Source organism: Thermobia domestica, chromosome 17 (genome assembly GCF_964235325.1).
Source record: "Thermobia domestica chromosome 17, izTheDome1.hap1.1, whole genome shotgun sequence".
NCBI lineage: Eukaryota > Metazoa > Arthropoda > Insecta > Zygentoma > Lepismatidae > Thermobia > Thermobia domestica.
In genome coordinates this window covers 120,188,421-120,205,495 of record NC_137470.1, presented here as the reverse complement: position 1 = coordinate 120,205,495, position 17,075 = coordinate 120,188,421, and the positions used below count along the sequence as shown (strand labels likewise).

General features: G+C 37.2%; 1 protein-coding gene across 2 annotated transcripts in view; it reads left to right on the top strand.

The window, feature by feature from the left end:
• Positions 1-17,075, top strand: part of LOC145674309 (cyclic GMP-AMP synthase-like receptor) — a 73,396-nt gene that overhangs the window by 27,843 nt on the left and 28,478 nt on the right. For both annotated transcript variants that reach the window (XM_081744175.1, XM_081744174.1), the window contains 2 exons: positions 4,491-4,579; positions 15,501-15,636. In XM_081744175.1, the coding sequence (XP_081600301.1) occupies positions 4,491-4,579; positions 15,501-15,636 (225 nt within the window). The remainder of the gene's footprint in view (positions 1-4,490; positions 4,580-15,500; positions 15,637-17,075) is intronic.

The window sequence follows — 17,075 nt, the reverse complement described above, 5'->3', positions numbered from 1 at the left end:
TAGTGAAGTTTTCAGAACGGGATCATATTATCTTTTCGTGTGCTCGTCGATAACTCAGGTACTGCAAAACTGGTTTTCATAGCTGTTGTCGCTGTGCAAGTCAGGCGTGATTCACTCCTCCCCCTCCCACTCGGATTACAGCAGAAATCGCCCCGGAAGCAGATATTTCTGGCAACTCACGTCCACCAGAGTTCAAGATCCAGGTTAAAAATGATGATGAGGGAAAAGTGGAAAATATAAAACAACCTGTGTGTTCCAAAGGTTTGGAAAACTTGCAACTAGCTTTTTGAGCACAACAACACGGTGCCGGACAATGCATTTTGGGCATTTGAGGAAGTGGAAGCGATGCTGCTACCAACAGCGGCAGCAGACACGGTTCAGAAGAAGATTACAGACTTCTTGAAGCGTACTTGAACAGGTAAGAAGAACTGCAATATGTACGATAGACTAGATAACAACCCAATTAATAAAAATATCTTCAGATGTAATGCTATACTGCTGTATATTCTTTTTTTAAACGTATCTGCTTGTAATCTAATCCTTCGTTTTTCCATAATTCGGAAAAATACATGAGTTTGTTTATAACAAAGTTCAGATAAAAAGAACTCATTGTGTTGGTCTCTTGAAATTCGTTATAAGTGGGCTTCACTGTATATGTACAGTGAAACCTGTCTATGTTGGCCACCATCGGCTCCATGGAAAAATGGCCAACTTAGACAGGTGGCCAACTTACAGAAAATAAGTGTGATTTGTGTATTTTTAGAATAGGATTTCTAGTATTACTTGATTGTAAAATTTTAATAAGCAGTGACATGACAGCTACTTATAAATAATGTATATAGAGTAATCATAAAAATATACAGTACTAGAAAATATTACTATAGTATGTTTAATATATGTGCATACTTTTTTCTTCCTGAACACTAGTCTGGTACATAGGATTAATCGGATTGAAAACACAATAACACAAACAATCATGAAATAGAAGCGTTTGTACGCAGTTTATTGAAATTGATATTATAGCACACTGAATTATTCAGATTGAAAACAAGAAAAGTTGTTATAAATTGAGAAATTCATATGCAATTTATATAACTTTCTTTTCAGTTGTTACTGAATGGTGGTTCATTCTAGACGTATTTGTTTTATTCTTTTTGACAGATATGCACATTCTAATATTGTAGTTAACTACCTCTTGTTAATGAGTTAGAAGTTTTTCCCTCGGAGCAAAAGATGTTTTGAGAAAATCTTCAGGGAATTCGTATCTCAAAACTTCCGCTATCTTTTGACAAGTCGACAGGTGCCAATAGTTTACAATTGAGATGGTTAGTTTTAACCTTGAGAATTTTCCGGAATTACAAAAGCTCCCCACTGATGACAGGAGCTGATATAGCTAATGGTTTTACCAAAACAGACAGGGTAAACAAATACGTACAACCATTTCCTGAATTCCTGTACGTGCTTTTTCTTATTCACACCTTCCTTCACCACCCCTTTATCAGGGTAGTCTTCTGGCCATTGACCTCCAAGAGCAAATCGCGGGAATCTTTGCTTCTTTTTTCTAGTCACAAATACAGAACATCTGCCTCTCATATGGGAATTCGAAAGGGTTAAGAAAAATAACAAAACTGTATTTTGCGTGGCCAAGATACGCAGGTAAATTGATCACTATCATCATAGGATAAACATTGCTTCAGTGTGGCCAACTTCCAAGATAGACAGGTGGCCAACTTATAGAGTAGTAAGTAACGAATGTCTTATGGGAAAATGCAGGTTCAAGACGAACTAGGTCAAGATAAGCAGGTGGCCAACTTAGAGAGGTGGTCAAGTTGACAGGTTTCACTGTACTCTGTAGATGCGTCTTGGAATGCAGGGTAGAGACAAAAGAATATCGATTAACGTTGATTTCATTTTCAGTTTAACGTCCTTTTCAGCAGCAAGACTATATGAGACGTGAACCTGTGGCGTAAAGTGGGATCTGAACTACATGAGCTACCCCCTGGAAATGAACACGTGTCTCCCACGCCCAAGGCGTGTATGCAAACCGCTTAGCCATGAGAAGCTCAAAAAATATCGAAATTATAAGTAACTACATATCGAAATTATAACTAGTACGACCTATTTGAGCAAATACCTTTCTTTGATTTGTTAAAACATGTGGCGAAAGAGCAACTCAATTGGTCAAGATTGTAACGAACCCTTTGCATCCGTCCCAGTTTGTTAATCTTTACGCTGATAAATTGTTGCCTTTATCGACCAAACATCACACCTTTCTAGATGTTCCGTGCCTGTGGATAATATAAATTGTTTATCTTATTTCTTCACGTTTATGACATGGTTTTGTGATCAATGTTATTTATGTTGGTGATAGATGATTTTGTTAATAATGTTTGTATTGTGTGATTTATTAAATTATTAACGTTTGTTATATGCTCCTTAGTTGAAATTAGAGAGAGGGGGTAGGAGCGAGTAGATGGATAGGTAGGTAGATAAATATAACTCTCTTAGGAAGCAAACTATACAAGGTAGACAAAAGCAAATTCTTTACTGGATGCCGCAAGTGACAAGTAGAGACTTACACAGCATCCTAATATAAGGTGGTGTGACAGAATTAGGTACCGCTGCTAATATCTTGGAACCCAAGATAGATGATTGTCAAAAAGTATTGTAAAGACCTTAATCTAGCAATGGGTCAACAATTTTTGATAATGGTATGTGTGCGTTTCAACTATAAATAACCCTCACCACTACACCCATATGTTTCCAGTTCTCCTTCTTGATATCAGCATTTGAGATCAAGAAACAAACGCTTATATTTTGTTGTGAGCGATCATAGGTTTAACCTTAAAAATTTACTGTTCCTGGGTATAACTGGCTAAAATTAACTGTTATGTCTGGCAAAACAAACAGCTCTGCGAACTGGAAATACAGGGTGACAAGTAATGAACTATATGAAATAAAACGTTAATTAGTGACAAACTACGTAGTACACAAATTGTATTGCACATGTAAACGGCACTACAGACATTCAGATTTAGATTATGACATGTTCGATATGTCTGCCATCTGTGGCTATGATGTGTCGCAGACGAACAGCAAAATTCTACATGATTCGATGAAGTGTCGGAACATCGATGCTATCGATGACCTCCTGAATGGCAGTTTTCAGCTCGGCAATAGTTTTGTGGTTATTGCTGTACACGTTGTTCTTAACATAGCCCCACAAAAATGAGTCAGATCCGGGAAATATGACGGCCAAGGGAATCCCCTTCCAGTGGCCTCTGGGTACCCCAGAGCCAGAATGCGGTCCCCAAAATACTCCTCCAGGACGTCAAACACTTACATGGTCCCATGGGGTCGAGCTCCGTCTTGCATGAACCACATCTTTTTGAAATCAGGGTCACTTTGGATAATGGGTATGAAATAATTTTCCAAAACCGTCACGTATCGTGCAATAGTCAGGTGCCGTCAAGGAATGTTGCACCGATTATTCCATGGCTGGACACTGCACACCACACCGTCACCCATTCAGGGAGGAGAGACTTCTCCATTGCGAAATGCGGATTCTCAGTCCCCTAATGCACCAATTTTGCTTATAAATCTTAATTTTCACTTGCAAATGGCCGACATCAACACGTTCCGTGCGCATGCGCATACGAATTCTCATCATGCCCTGTCCTCAGTCACGCAGTTTTATTTCATATAGTTCATTAAGTGTCTCCCTGTATTTTAACAACCGGTTCTAGTGAACCGGTGCGAACCGGCTGAATAGCACCACTGAAGACAACAACTACGACTACTACTACTACTATCTCTTCTTCTTCGTAGTTGTCATCATCTCGATACTTTAGACAATTGGCCTCTTCCTCAGTGACATCATGCACTAAAGAACATTATTTGGAAAGAGACTGTGTATACTGTTTTCTATGGAGACTTCGGGAATGGTTAATGGTCCGGTAGGATCAAAGAAGGATGTGTTAACATTTTGTAAGTTGTGCCTATCGCAAGGTCGGTCGTCCCGTTTCGAACCACATTATTATGCTATCGTGGCCTCCATGGTCCCCAGACTTCACTCATTCCGTGTAATTTCTTTCTGTGGGAATATGTGAAAGGTCTGGCTTGTGTGCTGCGAGTACCTAGAAACCTATCTGAAAGACAGGATTGTTACGGTTGTTGCCTCCACCACACAAGTGAGATTCACCCGAGATTAAGAAGAACTAGTAGTTGGACAATGGTGTGTAACCAAAGATTCCCAAGTTGAGCACTTGTAATGTGTGAAATAGGTATTGTAAAAGTGTGTATTTATGAGTTTTTACTCATAGTTTTATATTTTATATTACGCATAAGAGGAATTGCGTAAATTTAAACATATTCTATTGTGTGTACCCGGTGTTTAAAGAAATAATATTAAAAGTGAAAAGGAATTATTTTAGCTTTTACAGAGAAAGTTAAATGTCTTGACTTATAGTCTTGTTTCCTTTTTGAAATAGATTTCTACGGATGATGTCCCAGCGTTCGTGAAATTAAAACTAGCAAGCACCGTTAAAAGGCTGGAGAACCACCAATATCCAGAGTTCGCGTATGTATATTACTTAGAATAAACCTAACTGTATATTTTTGTGTCAGTGTTTCGAAGTAGAGGCCGAAGAGTAAAATATGAATTATGGAAGTCTGTGGAAATTCTTTCATATTCATTATAGTATAATACAGTGAAATTGTGGCCAAAAGTGACGAGGTGATTGTGGACATCGAAATAAGTAAAAACGTTCCTATAATCATGGATCCGATACCGCTTCGTTTCCGAGATACAGGGTGCTCAAATGTCGAGTCCCTCCAAATGGCTCACTATGGAAAAGTGAATGGAAATGTTCAAATTACAGGAATAAAGGAATCAAGTGAAATTATGCATGTGCAAGTACATTTACAACTAACATAGAGAATGAAACTAATCAGCATTTGAGGTTATTGTGTTGTCAGTGTTGCCAAGTTGGTACAAAGTGTTAGTGCTGTGCTTTACTGTTGAGAGCCGTTAATTGACTTCACACTTGGACGCCTTACCTTTCGAAAACGAAGCGGAATCTGCCCTATGTTTAGGAACGTTTTGATGTGAGCAATCATATGGTAACGTGTGAACGTTTAGTGCTGTTTCAAAACATAACACTTTGTACCAGGTTTGCAACAGTGATAACCCAATAACCTCAAGTGTTGATTAGTTTCATTCTCTATGTTAGTGTAAATGTATTTGCAGAGGCATAATTCCACTTGATTGCATTATTCTTGTAATATTGAACATTCCCATTCACTTTTCCATAGTGAGCTATTGTTCGGACTCGACATTTGAACACCCTGTATCTCAGAAACAGCGGCATCGGACCCATGTTTATAGGAATATTTTTACTTATTTGGATGTCCGCAAATCACCTCGTCGCTTTTGGACATGTATTTATGTTACACTCTGTTATATATATATATATATATATATATATATATATATATATATGTGTGTGTGTGTGTATGTATGTATGTATGCATGCATGTATGTATGTATGTATGTATGTATGTATGTAATATGAGGGATAGAGGAAATAAAAATAATATCTGACCAAAGTGAACACGATTTACTAATCAGTGTTACACTTTCGGCAATACACCATTGACTTTATGAGACTCAATATGAAAGTAAAGGGTGTCCCATAAAGAATGCAACTTTTGAAATACCCGCCATTTCTGTTCTAGTAAGTTGGCAGCACTGAACGTTACACGAATTTCATCTGTTGTCTTTGTGGTTAGTAGACACGGAGCGCTAAAAACCGCATGATCGTCATTTGTTTTTCCCGTATTGGTAGGAATGGAACGCTTCACGTCGGAACAGTGTGTTGTTACATTGAAAACTTATTACAAATGCGGTGAATATTGTGCAGAGACCGTTCCCAAACTTGGTGGAATGTTTGGTCAGCGTAATGCACCAAATAAGTCTATTGTGATGACGTTGACCGAATATTCCACGGAGTTCATGAACTGTATCAGCACAACATTCATCACATTTGTAAAAAGGTTTTCGCTATCAACACGTTATTTCGTCGTGAAGCGGTCCATTCCTACCTGTACAGAAAACAGATGACCGTTATGCGGTATTCGGTATTCCGTGACTACTAACCACAAAGACACCAGATGAAAATCGTGTAACCTTCAGTGTTGCTAACTTTCTAGAACAGAAATGGCTGACATTTCACAAGTTGCCTTCTGTATGAGACACTCTTTACAATGTAAGGCTACAGCTTAAATATGTCAGAAGATGAGAGAAGGTTACTTCTAACGACCAGTAGGATTCTTTTTTTCATTTTCACAACTGTAACTTTTTAATTAGATATAGATCTCAACTTTTAATTAAGCATACACCTGCGTTATGCTGTCCTGATATCACACACAATACTGCATGTTATGTCTTTTTGTCATATTTCTCCTCTATTCCATCTAATACAGTGGACTCTCTCTTAACCGTCCGTCGGCTTAACCGCCTCATCTTCCAAGAAATAAAACACTTTCGTTATCAGTCGCGCTCAGTACTCAACAGCAATATGTTTTTTCTTCGTTTAATAAATGTATTTATAAAATACAAATCTGTACGTCTTTCAGTGTTGTACAGACGTATTTTTTTTCAGTTTGTGTTTTTCTTCAGTCAATACAATACACCGTAAATAATGGACATTTCCACTGATTTTTTTATTGCTCAAAAAAAAAAAAAAAAAACAAACTTCAGAGCCAGCTGATTACGGAGAACACTTCATTTCGCTCATGTGATGATTCTAACTAGTTGAAATTTGCGATTGAATTCTGGTCTGCTGCTCGTGCGCTTAAAACAACGACCACCATGTTTGTACGTCATACATCGGTACAGGAAAAAATGGCTACTCCGCTCACTAGGGAAACGGCTTAGCGAAAGATATGATACATGTTTTTCAAATGTGTACGACATTGCTAATAACACAAAGAATAAGAAAAGTAACTGAATTTAAGACTTTTTTTTTAAAAAAAAAGAAAAGCTGTGTGTCTATTTATTTATTATCAATTATTTGAATATACGTACTTGAATATCTTAGGACAAAGTTTTAGTGTACTAATTTGCAATATTATTGATATTGTTTGCAGCCTGAATTGATAAACTAATAATTGCTCTCATGTTTGGATCACCGACCGACCTTACGAAGTGAATTTTATTCATTGTTAAGTAAAAATCAATAATATAAAAGCATAGTTACTTGATAGTAGAGTGTTACTTTCTTGTATGCAAGTTCGTCGTGTATTAGGTAGTTATGCTTTCAGGGGAAAATTAATACATGAAAAAATATTTCCCCAAGTAAAAACAACCTAAATTCTTTACTGAGCGCAACACAAAGACGCATAAACTGAAGATTATAATCATGAGCATTTTGAGAATTCACCAGTGCTATTATCGAACTACTTTACACATTAGCAATATTATTTCACCATAATATCTTCGCACTTACTGTCGTTTTCTTTTTCCCATGGATCATACTCGTAAATTGTTTGTATTAGTACATGTGAATATTTTCAGGTCGACTGGTGTTTTGAACACACAAGTTAACATTTTAATGAATAAATAAACAGATAGAAACACAGTAATGATAACGAACTAGGTACACTTGCTTTATTACTGAATAAAATAAGTTGAAATTTGTACTGTTATGTTCCACGAATATGTCCTGTAGGCAAAGGGAGACGTATGATTAAGAAGAGTGAATGATTATAAAAGAATCGGCGGAATGGTCATGTGGGAGGAAACATCAGAATCCCGAGAAAACCCACAGACACAACATTGTCCGCCACAAACTTATATGGCCTGGGTTTGAACCAGGGACCGCTCACATTAGAGGTGAGCGCTGTGTCTTTTGATAATGAATGTTTGTGATATGTCATAACGAGTAATAAACACAATATTCTGTTCCAGTGAGTGAAGCAATATAAGAGAAATCAATCTACACTGATGAAAGTTAATAAAAGGCTGAACTCTTCGAAGTTTTTTACTTGTAGACCTCGAAACACAAAACGCAAAACTTTTCACGATATAATCTTTTGCAAATGTACCACCATATACCAAACATCAATCACTTCAGGGCTGACGAAAGAAAGAATACAAATAAACTTATGTTCGTATACATAGAACACTATTTCGTGTAATGTTATTGAAAAAAAAAGTTAAAGTTTCAAAGAACAACACAGTAGGCCTAATACACAAGCAATTTTTGGCAATATTACTCTTGTTTAGGCTTGAAAAATCCTAGGTGCCAGGTAGTCAAAGCGATTGGAAATAGGAGTCTGTCTCCTATGTAAGTTAAATTCAAAATAAAATTATGTAGGCCCATGTATGAGATTGTATTATTATGGTGCCTAGGTTTTTAGAACCGGCGCATAGGTCAAAAGAAAAATTTTCGAGTATTTATCTTGTTTATGATGCTGTTTCGGCAGTCTAACTATCTGTCTGCCTTTATTCGCTAGTTTTCTTCAGTTTCAAACCACCACGGTGACCACAAAAGCATTTCCCTTGTAGAAATATAGTAGAAAAGTAAAGCAAAAGCATTTCCCTTGAACCACAACCTTCATTCAAGTGTAAACCAAGTAGCGATTTGAATGTTACTTTAAGCGAAAGTCTTCTCCTTGATAACCTCGGTATTACATAACGATATTAAGCCTAAGCCTAAAAATGGAAACATGTAACGAGATAACGGGATATTCTCGTTATTACTTCGCGTTTAAAGTAATAACAGGCCTTTCCCGGTGGCTAAGGCGGGAGTTTCCCGATTTAAGAAATTTACTGACTGGACCGCCCAACTAGATAATGAAACGGGACAGTCCTGATTTCCGAACAAGCGAATATACTATTGGTGTTGGAGTGAAGTGGATGGAACATCCATTCTGCTGTTCCAAGTCTAAAAGGAGAACAATTTCTCTCGGGTGTAAACCGATAAGCGGTTTGGATTCCGCTTGAAGCTTATCTGACCCCTTCCAGCATGACCCCGTTGTTGCATAATAACACCAAGACGAAACCAACTTACTTCTGTCCATATGTAATATAAATACACAGAGCAAATTATTTAAACCAAAATTGGTTTAAACCGAAAAAAAACAGGTTTAAACAAACAAAAAAGAAAAAAGTTTAAAAAAAAAGAAAACGGCTTTTGCCAACCCTGAAATACAGTATACCTAGAAGCACGACTTTTTCGCAATGCGCGATAAAACGAAATGTCAGAATTAAGTAATTTTCAGTTTCATGACGTTTCATGATATTCTGTGTATACTTTCATTGGTTTCCGTTGCGCGATAAAACGCGAAATCGTCAGTTTTGCGCGAAATTTGTGACAATACGCGATATAACGCGAAATTTTAAAAATAAGTTTTCATTAATTTAAAAACACCAGTTTTCCGCTAACGGAACGGTAGAGCGTGGCATGAACGAGTTGGGGTAATTCGGACACGACTGTAGGGAACATGTTGCACGTGAGTTATCACCATACATCTGGATGGGAAGGAGCCGTTTTAATTAGCTAGCCAATGACATGGAGTGGTGATAAGTGACAAACGTACAACAATGAAGGATGAAAGTGTGGAAACATGTAACGTGCTTATGTTTAATGCTTAAATGTAACTTGTTCCTACGTGTTTTCAAAAGACACCAAAACTTTCCTACTCATAGTAAGTTTAGTTACTGATTTTCCTTCAGTTTGGTTAAAAAAATATAATTTTCTGTAAGTGAAATTTACATTGTAAAGTGAAATATTCAATGTATTTTGTTTTTAGGTAATTAATGGTTTATTTCTGTAGTGATCTATGAATAAAAGGAAAAATTGCAAAAAATGTTAGGAAATATCTTTTCCACAAGAGCTACAAAATGCGAAACTTTATTTGGAAAATGCGACAAAACGCGAAATATGAAAAACGAAATGCGAAATTTTCAAATTCTTAGTGCGAAAAACTCGTACCCCTACTAACACAGGGAAAACTGTTTTATTTCACAGATGTCACACATAGAATATCATACCAAAGTTTGTTAAGTGAATTTTGTTACACCAGATTATCTACTAGACAAAAAAATAAATGTCCAAATATTTTTTATACAAACTGGTTAAAGGTATATATATATGATATCAAATTTAGTGCAAAAGTTGTAAATACTTGCCAAAGATACTTACTATTATATGATACACGTAGAACGAAGCATTACAGAAATTCACCATTGGTTCGAATGTACAAAGCATATAATATTATATCATAGAAATTGTTGTATTTAGATTTTAGTATGTCATTTCAAACATACAGTCAATTATTGCGACAAAATGTTTTATAATTTTCTATAAAGTATATTTACATTTGAACCGCTTACTGCAGAAAGCAAACCTGTCCCACATTTACATATTTCTTTTTTGTCACAATAATGGTGCCTCCCTCTATCCCCTTACGTCATACACAAATTTTGCATGTGTATTTTAACCATCTATACTACTATCATTAAAGGAAAATAAAAAAAAAAAAAACATATTATGGTGGAAATACCGTAAAAATGATTTTCTTCAGTTTTTTTTTTCTCTCCTCAAACATTACGAAATGTGGACATGTTTGCTTTCTGCAGTAGCGGTTGATATTGACGTACAGGTGTATTAGTTTTATGTATTTTTACTACTGTAGCTATTCCAATTTATGTAATTTGTTAGAAAATTAATTGTATAATCTTTATCTATATTCCTATTAGTATTTTGGGGCCGCAGTGACTCAGTGGTAGAGCGTTCACCTCTGGTGCATGGAGTATTTGGTTCGTTCCCAGCTCGCGCCAAGTAAACTTCGCGGTGGTATATGCGTGGGTTTCTTTGGGTTCTCCCGTTTCCTCCCACTTTCTTCATTCCACCATTTCATTCATTTCTCATCACCGTCTCCTTTAGCCTAGCCGGCATAACCGTGGACGTAAAACTTAGATTTCATTTTTTCCTATTAGTATTTTCTATTATTATTTCTTTCTTTTAAATCTGTCATATTCACAACATTGTAAAACGTTTTGTTGACGTCTTCTGTAATTGGAGAATATACCGTGTTTACTCGCGTAATAGTCGCATCTTAAGTTTGTAGCAAATCATTCGCCGAAAAATTTCCCCGCATATAAATCAGTCTACGGAAGACAGTGTGCCTTTCGCATGTATGGACAGCTCTGACACTTCTTGGGCGTGTGTGTTTCTTCTTTGTGGTGTTACGTAGTTGTTATTTATGTGTTTCCCGATTATGTAAATATGTTGTTCTTTTGTGCCAATGTAAAGAAGACTTTTTTTTTTGTTTCCCACAAATCAATAAGTTACCAATTTAATTTTCACAGGTTTAAATATTTTACCGTATGTAGGCTATATTTTATTTTTTATGTTGATACAATGTTCTATGTATGAAAATTTGAAAGTGTTTTGATTGCAGCAATAATTGAATGACAGCTTTCCTCGCGTAATAGTCGCAGTTTAATTTTCGAATTAAAAAAATGGGTACAAAAAGTGCGACTATTACGCGAGTAAACACGGTATTCTCTGTTGAAATAAATAAATAAATAAATGTCAGGGGAATCTTTGTAGCTGCCCACAGAAGAAATGAAGAACATTTCAAAGAATCAAGCCAGTTTCAAAAAAATGATAAGAAGAGATGTAAAAAGCAAACCTATCTTTATAACTAAAGAAATTTAAAAAGGTGAAAGGTGTTAAAACTACAAACTTCGAAGAAAAAAAGAAATAGAAAAGGAATAAAGAAAGAAAGGAAAAAATTTAAATACCAAAGAAGAAATAAGTTTGGTTTGTTGGTTTAAATAATCAAAGAGATGGATTAAAGTATGATATCTACATATTAAAACGCTAGGTTTATATGTTTGTTTGCAAAGAAAAGTTTATATGTTTGACAGCAATCCTTTCGACAATGAGATCTCGAAAACCACAAGTGCTAGAAACGTGCCGTTTTCACTGTTCGATTCCAAATTTTGTGTAATTATCCAGTTCTAATTGAATTTTTTGAAAATAACATGACCGATATTTCTCTATTAGATCTTTTAGCGGTACACTAGAAGCGTCGAAATTTTAAAAAAGGTAAAGCATCATATCCTACGAGTTATACATTTCAACAGCACACAATTGTATATGGGAGTTGTATATCTCTCATGCGTTTGTTTCATGCCCAAATGATAATGAAAAATGAAGGATAACCACTTCTCCAGTCTAAGGTGAATCTTTATTGTTTGAAGTGTTTTGCCCGATGATCACCATACATCACTGACATAATTAATTTTGTATGTATTGTATTTGCTTATTACATACTGCATGCAAGAAGAAAGAAAACACTGATCATACATGAATTAGGAACTTCAACCGCTTAAATCTTGCAAGCGGTGCGAGATACTGAAAATACAGTATAATCGAAAAATCTGCCCTTTATGATAGCCCTTGCTAATTTTTATCAAGATGTCTTTCACTTGTGTTTATAATGGAACACGTACAGATGTTGTGAGGAATGACAAGGAAATTCATGCACATATGTGAATGATGCACTGTGTAGAGAGAGCTGGTTCAGCTAGTATATTGTTAATATCCCGCACATGGCACTGTTTACTAACAACCTACACGCGCTTATGCTTACAAGCGTTAACCATGTGCGTTCTACTGTGACTTACTACAGTGGCAGACGAAAGGAACACCAGTGACATCACTGGTCATGTGATGACGAAGGACCACCAGCGACACCGCCACACTGGTGCACCTATATAACCAGGAAGATCTCACCGACAATCATCAGCTTTTCGCTGGTCTCTACTGCTTTAGCTTGCCTGGAGCTTTGAGAGGAATCTAACCACTGCCTAATCGGGGGACCAGGGCCCAAGAAGTAGGGTCTCTGCGCCCAGTCCACCTGCCAGGTAGCTCATGGTCAAGATGGTCCCTGACGACTTGTGCAAAATGTGCCGGGGCTCCGTCTTGCTGGTAGTGGGTGCGATCCTTGATTCCCAACTTAACCACTTCGGGCATCAGGGAATTTGTAAGCATTTGAAGGTATGTCTCACCTGTCACAGTGTTTTCGTCGAAGAAAAACGGACCTCGGGCTGTCTCTCTCGTAGGTTTGATATTCATGAGGGTTTTCAGTTCCCCAAACAAGACAGTTGTGCTTGTTTACCCTCCCTGAAACATTGAAAGTTGCTTCATCTGAGAACATGAGTAACTGCAGAAGTTCAGCATCAGCTCACAGAACTCCAGTCTCGTGTTTTGATGTTCTTCTGTCATTTCATGCAAAAATTTAATCTTCTTGCTAAGAAAAAGTTTACAGATTATCGCACAATTTAAAATATTTCACTGCATTTTAAAAAAAGAAAAAGTTATAAGAATTTGTTTTATAGCTAGAACTTTATAACAGACCTGTAGGTAATTTAAGTCCGTAGATTTAGTTCATTGGGCCGTAGATTCGTCGCCAGCGGTTCTTAACTTTCCGTAAGCCCGTTTTGTAAAAGTGCAGTTTGACTTTGAAATCACAGTTGAACCTCAGAAATGACGTCATCCCTATGTCAAAGTGATGTTCTCTTGAGTGGATGCTTGATTTCTGGGAAGAGAAAAAGTCACTTTACTAGGTCCGGTGAGTATGGAGTGGGGCAGTATTTCATATCGTAATTCTACTGCCTTCATCATGGATACACGGGCGAAATAAACTGGTACATTGTCTGCCAATAGCAGCATCCCTTTTGTGACCAGTCCACGACGTTTCTTCTTCAGTTCCTCTCGTAACTTAGGAGATGGGAATAATAGGTATTAGTAATACTTTGCCGCTGTAGTAGATAATCTGTCATGATGACCTTTTCACAGTTCCAGAAAACGGAAAGCATCATCTTGGCGGCAGACATCTGCATTTGTGTCTATGTGTTGGGGAGGAGGAGTTTTTTCATTGTTTGCTGGCTTCCTTTGATTCTGGATCATAAAGATAAACCCAACTTTCATCCATTGTCATTAGTCTGCCGAAAAAGTCCTCTTCATCCACCTCACAGCAATGCAACATTTCTCTTGCAGCGCCCTTGCGATTTCTCTTCTGGAAATGTGTGAGTAGTCGTGGCACTCACCGTGCTGACACTTTCTGAAAATGAAACTGGTTGTGAATGATATTCCAGGCAGACCCATAACTCATACCTGTTGCACATATAACACTTCCAATGGTTATCCTAATATGATCTCAACTTTCTCCGTCAAGGCACCATCATCAGTGAAAGATGGTCTTACAGATCATCTAGAGGCATTCGCGGTGGTCGTATGCCCAGTTTGGAATTTCCATTCCCACTTGAACACCATCTCATAGGATGGGCTTTCATCCCCATAGACTTCTTCCATCTCTTCGCGTATCTGCTTTTCTGATTTCTCCCCGAAGTTGGAGGAACTTAATAACGCTCCGTACCTCAAGCTTGTAACGAGTCCAGAAATTGCATGGTTAACATACAGGAACCTAACTATAAAATGCATATCCGAGGGGGTTCGTAGTTCGTCACCTACTAGGTGATTGCACGAACTTTTCGATGCTTCTTCGTATTTCGGGGTGCGGAATCCAGGCGGCACTCCGAAAACTTAGGGATTCTGAAGTGAGTTCCGAGCCATAACCTAGACTTGAAATTGGGTACAGGTGTGTGTTGCACAGATTACCATGCCAGATTAAAACCTTAATAGCTCAGCTTCGAGTTGCGTCAGAGTCCTAGCCGCTCTAATCTATTGGTGTCTGCAAATATATGGGATCTGGCAAGTTTTAGAGTGGGCGGCCCCTGTGGAGAAATGGATAGTGTGGCGTCCGTACAGCATCGTAAGAGAAGTGGAGAGATGCTTAAATGAAAGCAGCAGCAGACTCTGGTGACAGAAAACAGCAACAGTGCCGATGAAACTGGTTTCTCGGCTTAAAACTCTCGAGGCTTCGTATTAGAGAGTTGTGTTATTATTATTCCTAAAAATTGTTATCTCAATTTTTCTCTGGGAACATTGTAATTCAGTAGTAGAGTACTCATCTTTAGCGTGAGAAGTTCCAAACCATGAATTATGTCGTACTTTACATCGTTTCCATGTATTCTATGTTTTTTTCCTTCTCCTCCCGCCTCTTCATTCCAACAATTCTTCCATAATTATTCACTTTTAACTATCATATTTTTAAAAATACTTTTAGGTCTCCATAGTAGGATACTTAAATATGTTATTTCATTTTTCCCTAGTGTTATCATTTTTACCTGTAAAGTTTAAGATCCATTTTGTTTTCGTGGGTAAGGAAGATTGATTTGTTGATTGCGTCGCGTTTATTGCTAATTTACATTTCTTTAGATTATGAAAAAAAAAGAAAAAGAAACACACACACACACACACCTGGCTAAATTTATTTTCTTATAATTTAACTTTCAATTCTTGACAAATGACATAAGATGTCCTAAGCGGAGATTATATATCTGGTTTCTGTCATTGTAGAACTGTGTTGAAATGGATTGACGCAAATGGATATTTGATGCCAAATGAAATTCGACAGTGGATGGAGGGAATTTTGGACAAAGTCTTGCGCTCATTACCCAAGAAATCAGGCGCTTCAGAATTACAAGACTTTTTAGTAAGTATAATGTAATTTTATGTTTAACAAAGTTGCTCAATGAGTACACCCTAAAAAAATGTACAATTATACTTGCAGTAAGTTAGTACTTGTAAATAATATTTAGTAACAAGTAACAGCTAGAACAAGAATAGAAAAGATAATCTTTCTGGAGCCCTTGTGCTCCCTTGTTCTGTTTTTGGGGGAAGTAGATGCTTATAATTTGGTATTGACGCAGCATCTTGATGTGGAAAGTATCATACATTACGTGGAAAGAGAATTTCGTTCTAAAAAGCTTCAAGTAAGTTGATATTGCTCACCCGATTGAATATTCGTGATCTGGCAGGCAATAACCCTTTGTGTAATGTACTGCAATGCGATTAATTTAGAAGTAACTTCAGATATTTTCCAGGTAGTCAAGATTTCGTAAATGCTTTCCTAAAAAATAAACTCAAGGATAAGTAAGAATGTGATAGTATTTAGGTAGTTTATTAGAATGGAATTTCGTTTTTCTTGGTAGGTCTAGAGTTCTAATTATAAAGAATTGGCTGTAATATCTTGTTTATATGTTTGCTGTAGGCCTTGACAAATTTTTACATCAATATGCTTGTGCGCAGGGAAGGGAAACTTTTGAATCTAGGGTTAGCAGTGGTGTAGAGCCGAATGTTTTGACATTAGCAGTGATAGAGCATTGGAGTGGTGCGAAACGAACATTCGCTGAAAATTGAGTGTTTTTACATAACGGTGATACTTCATGCCTCTGAGATTCCCTATATTTAATATTTGCAATTTATTTTCAATTTCTTACTGTGGGGACATCTCAAAAGCAAAGTATATACACACACACGACCTGTAACCATGCTGAACTGAAGCAGAAGGTTAAAGAAATCACTGGCATTCTTCGAGACATGATACACTGGGCATTCCAAAGGTTTCCATAGTGAGATGGAACACAACTTTCTTCGATATCTTTATACTTTACCTCTTGAAGGGACATCGGAAAGTTAAGAGGAGTGGAAGTCTGATGAAGACACAGTTACTGTATCGAAACTGTTACGTGATTGTGTGTTTTGTTACATATTATCACATAACCTTGCTCAGTGTGTTGTGTTTTAGTACAAAATGGAAACAAGGCCTGGTAGAATAGTCGAAGAAAGTTCTGTCGCTTTTTGTGGAGGTCTATGTTCAATTGGATCTCACACCGTAAGTTGAAATGCGAATGGAGATAAGGCGAAAGTCAGTTGTTGGTGTGAGTATATCCAACATACTACCTGGTTGTAGCAGTTCAGTTTCACTGTAAACTTGCTTAAGGACAGACTAAATATGGGGCCTCCACAGAGCGTCATAAGGGCGTGTATGCTGTACGAGTTCAAACTGGGGTCAAACGCCGCTGCAGTGGGGCGGAAGATATGCCAAACCTTTGGTGAAGGTGTCGTGACTACGCGGAGAGTGCAGTGGTG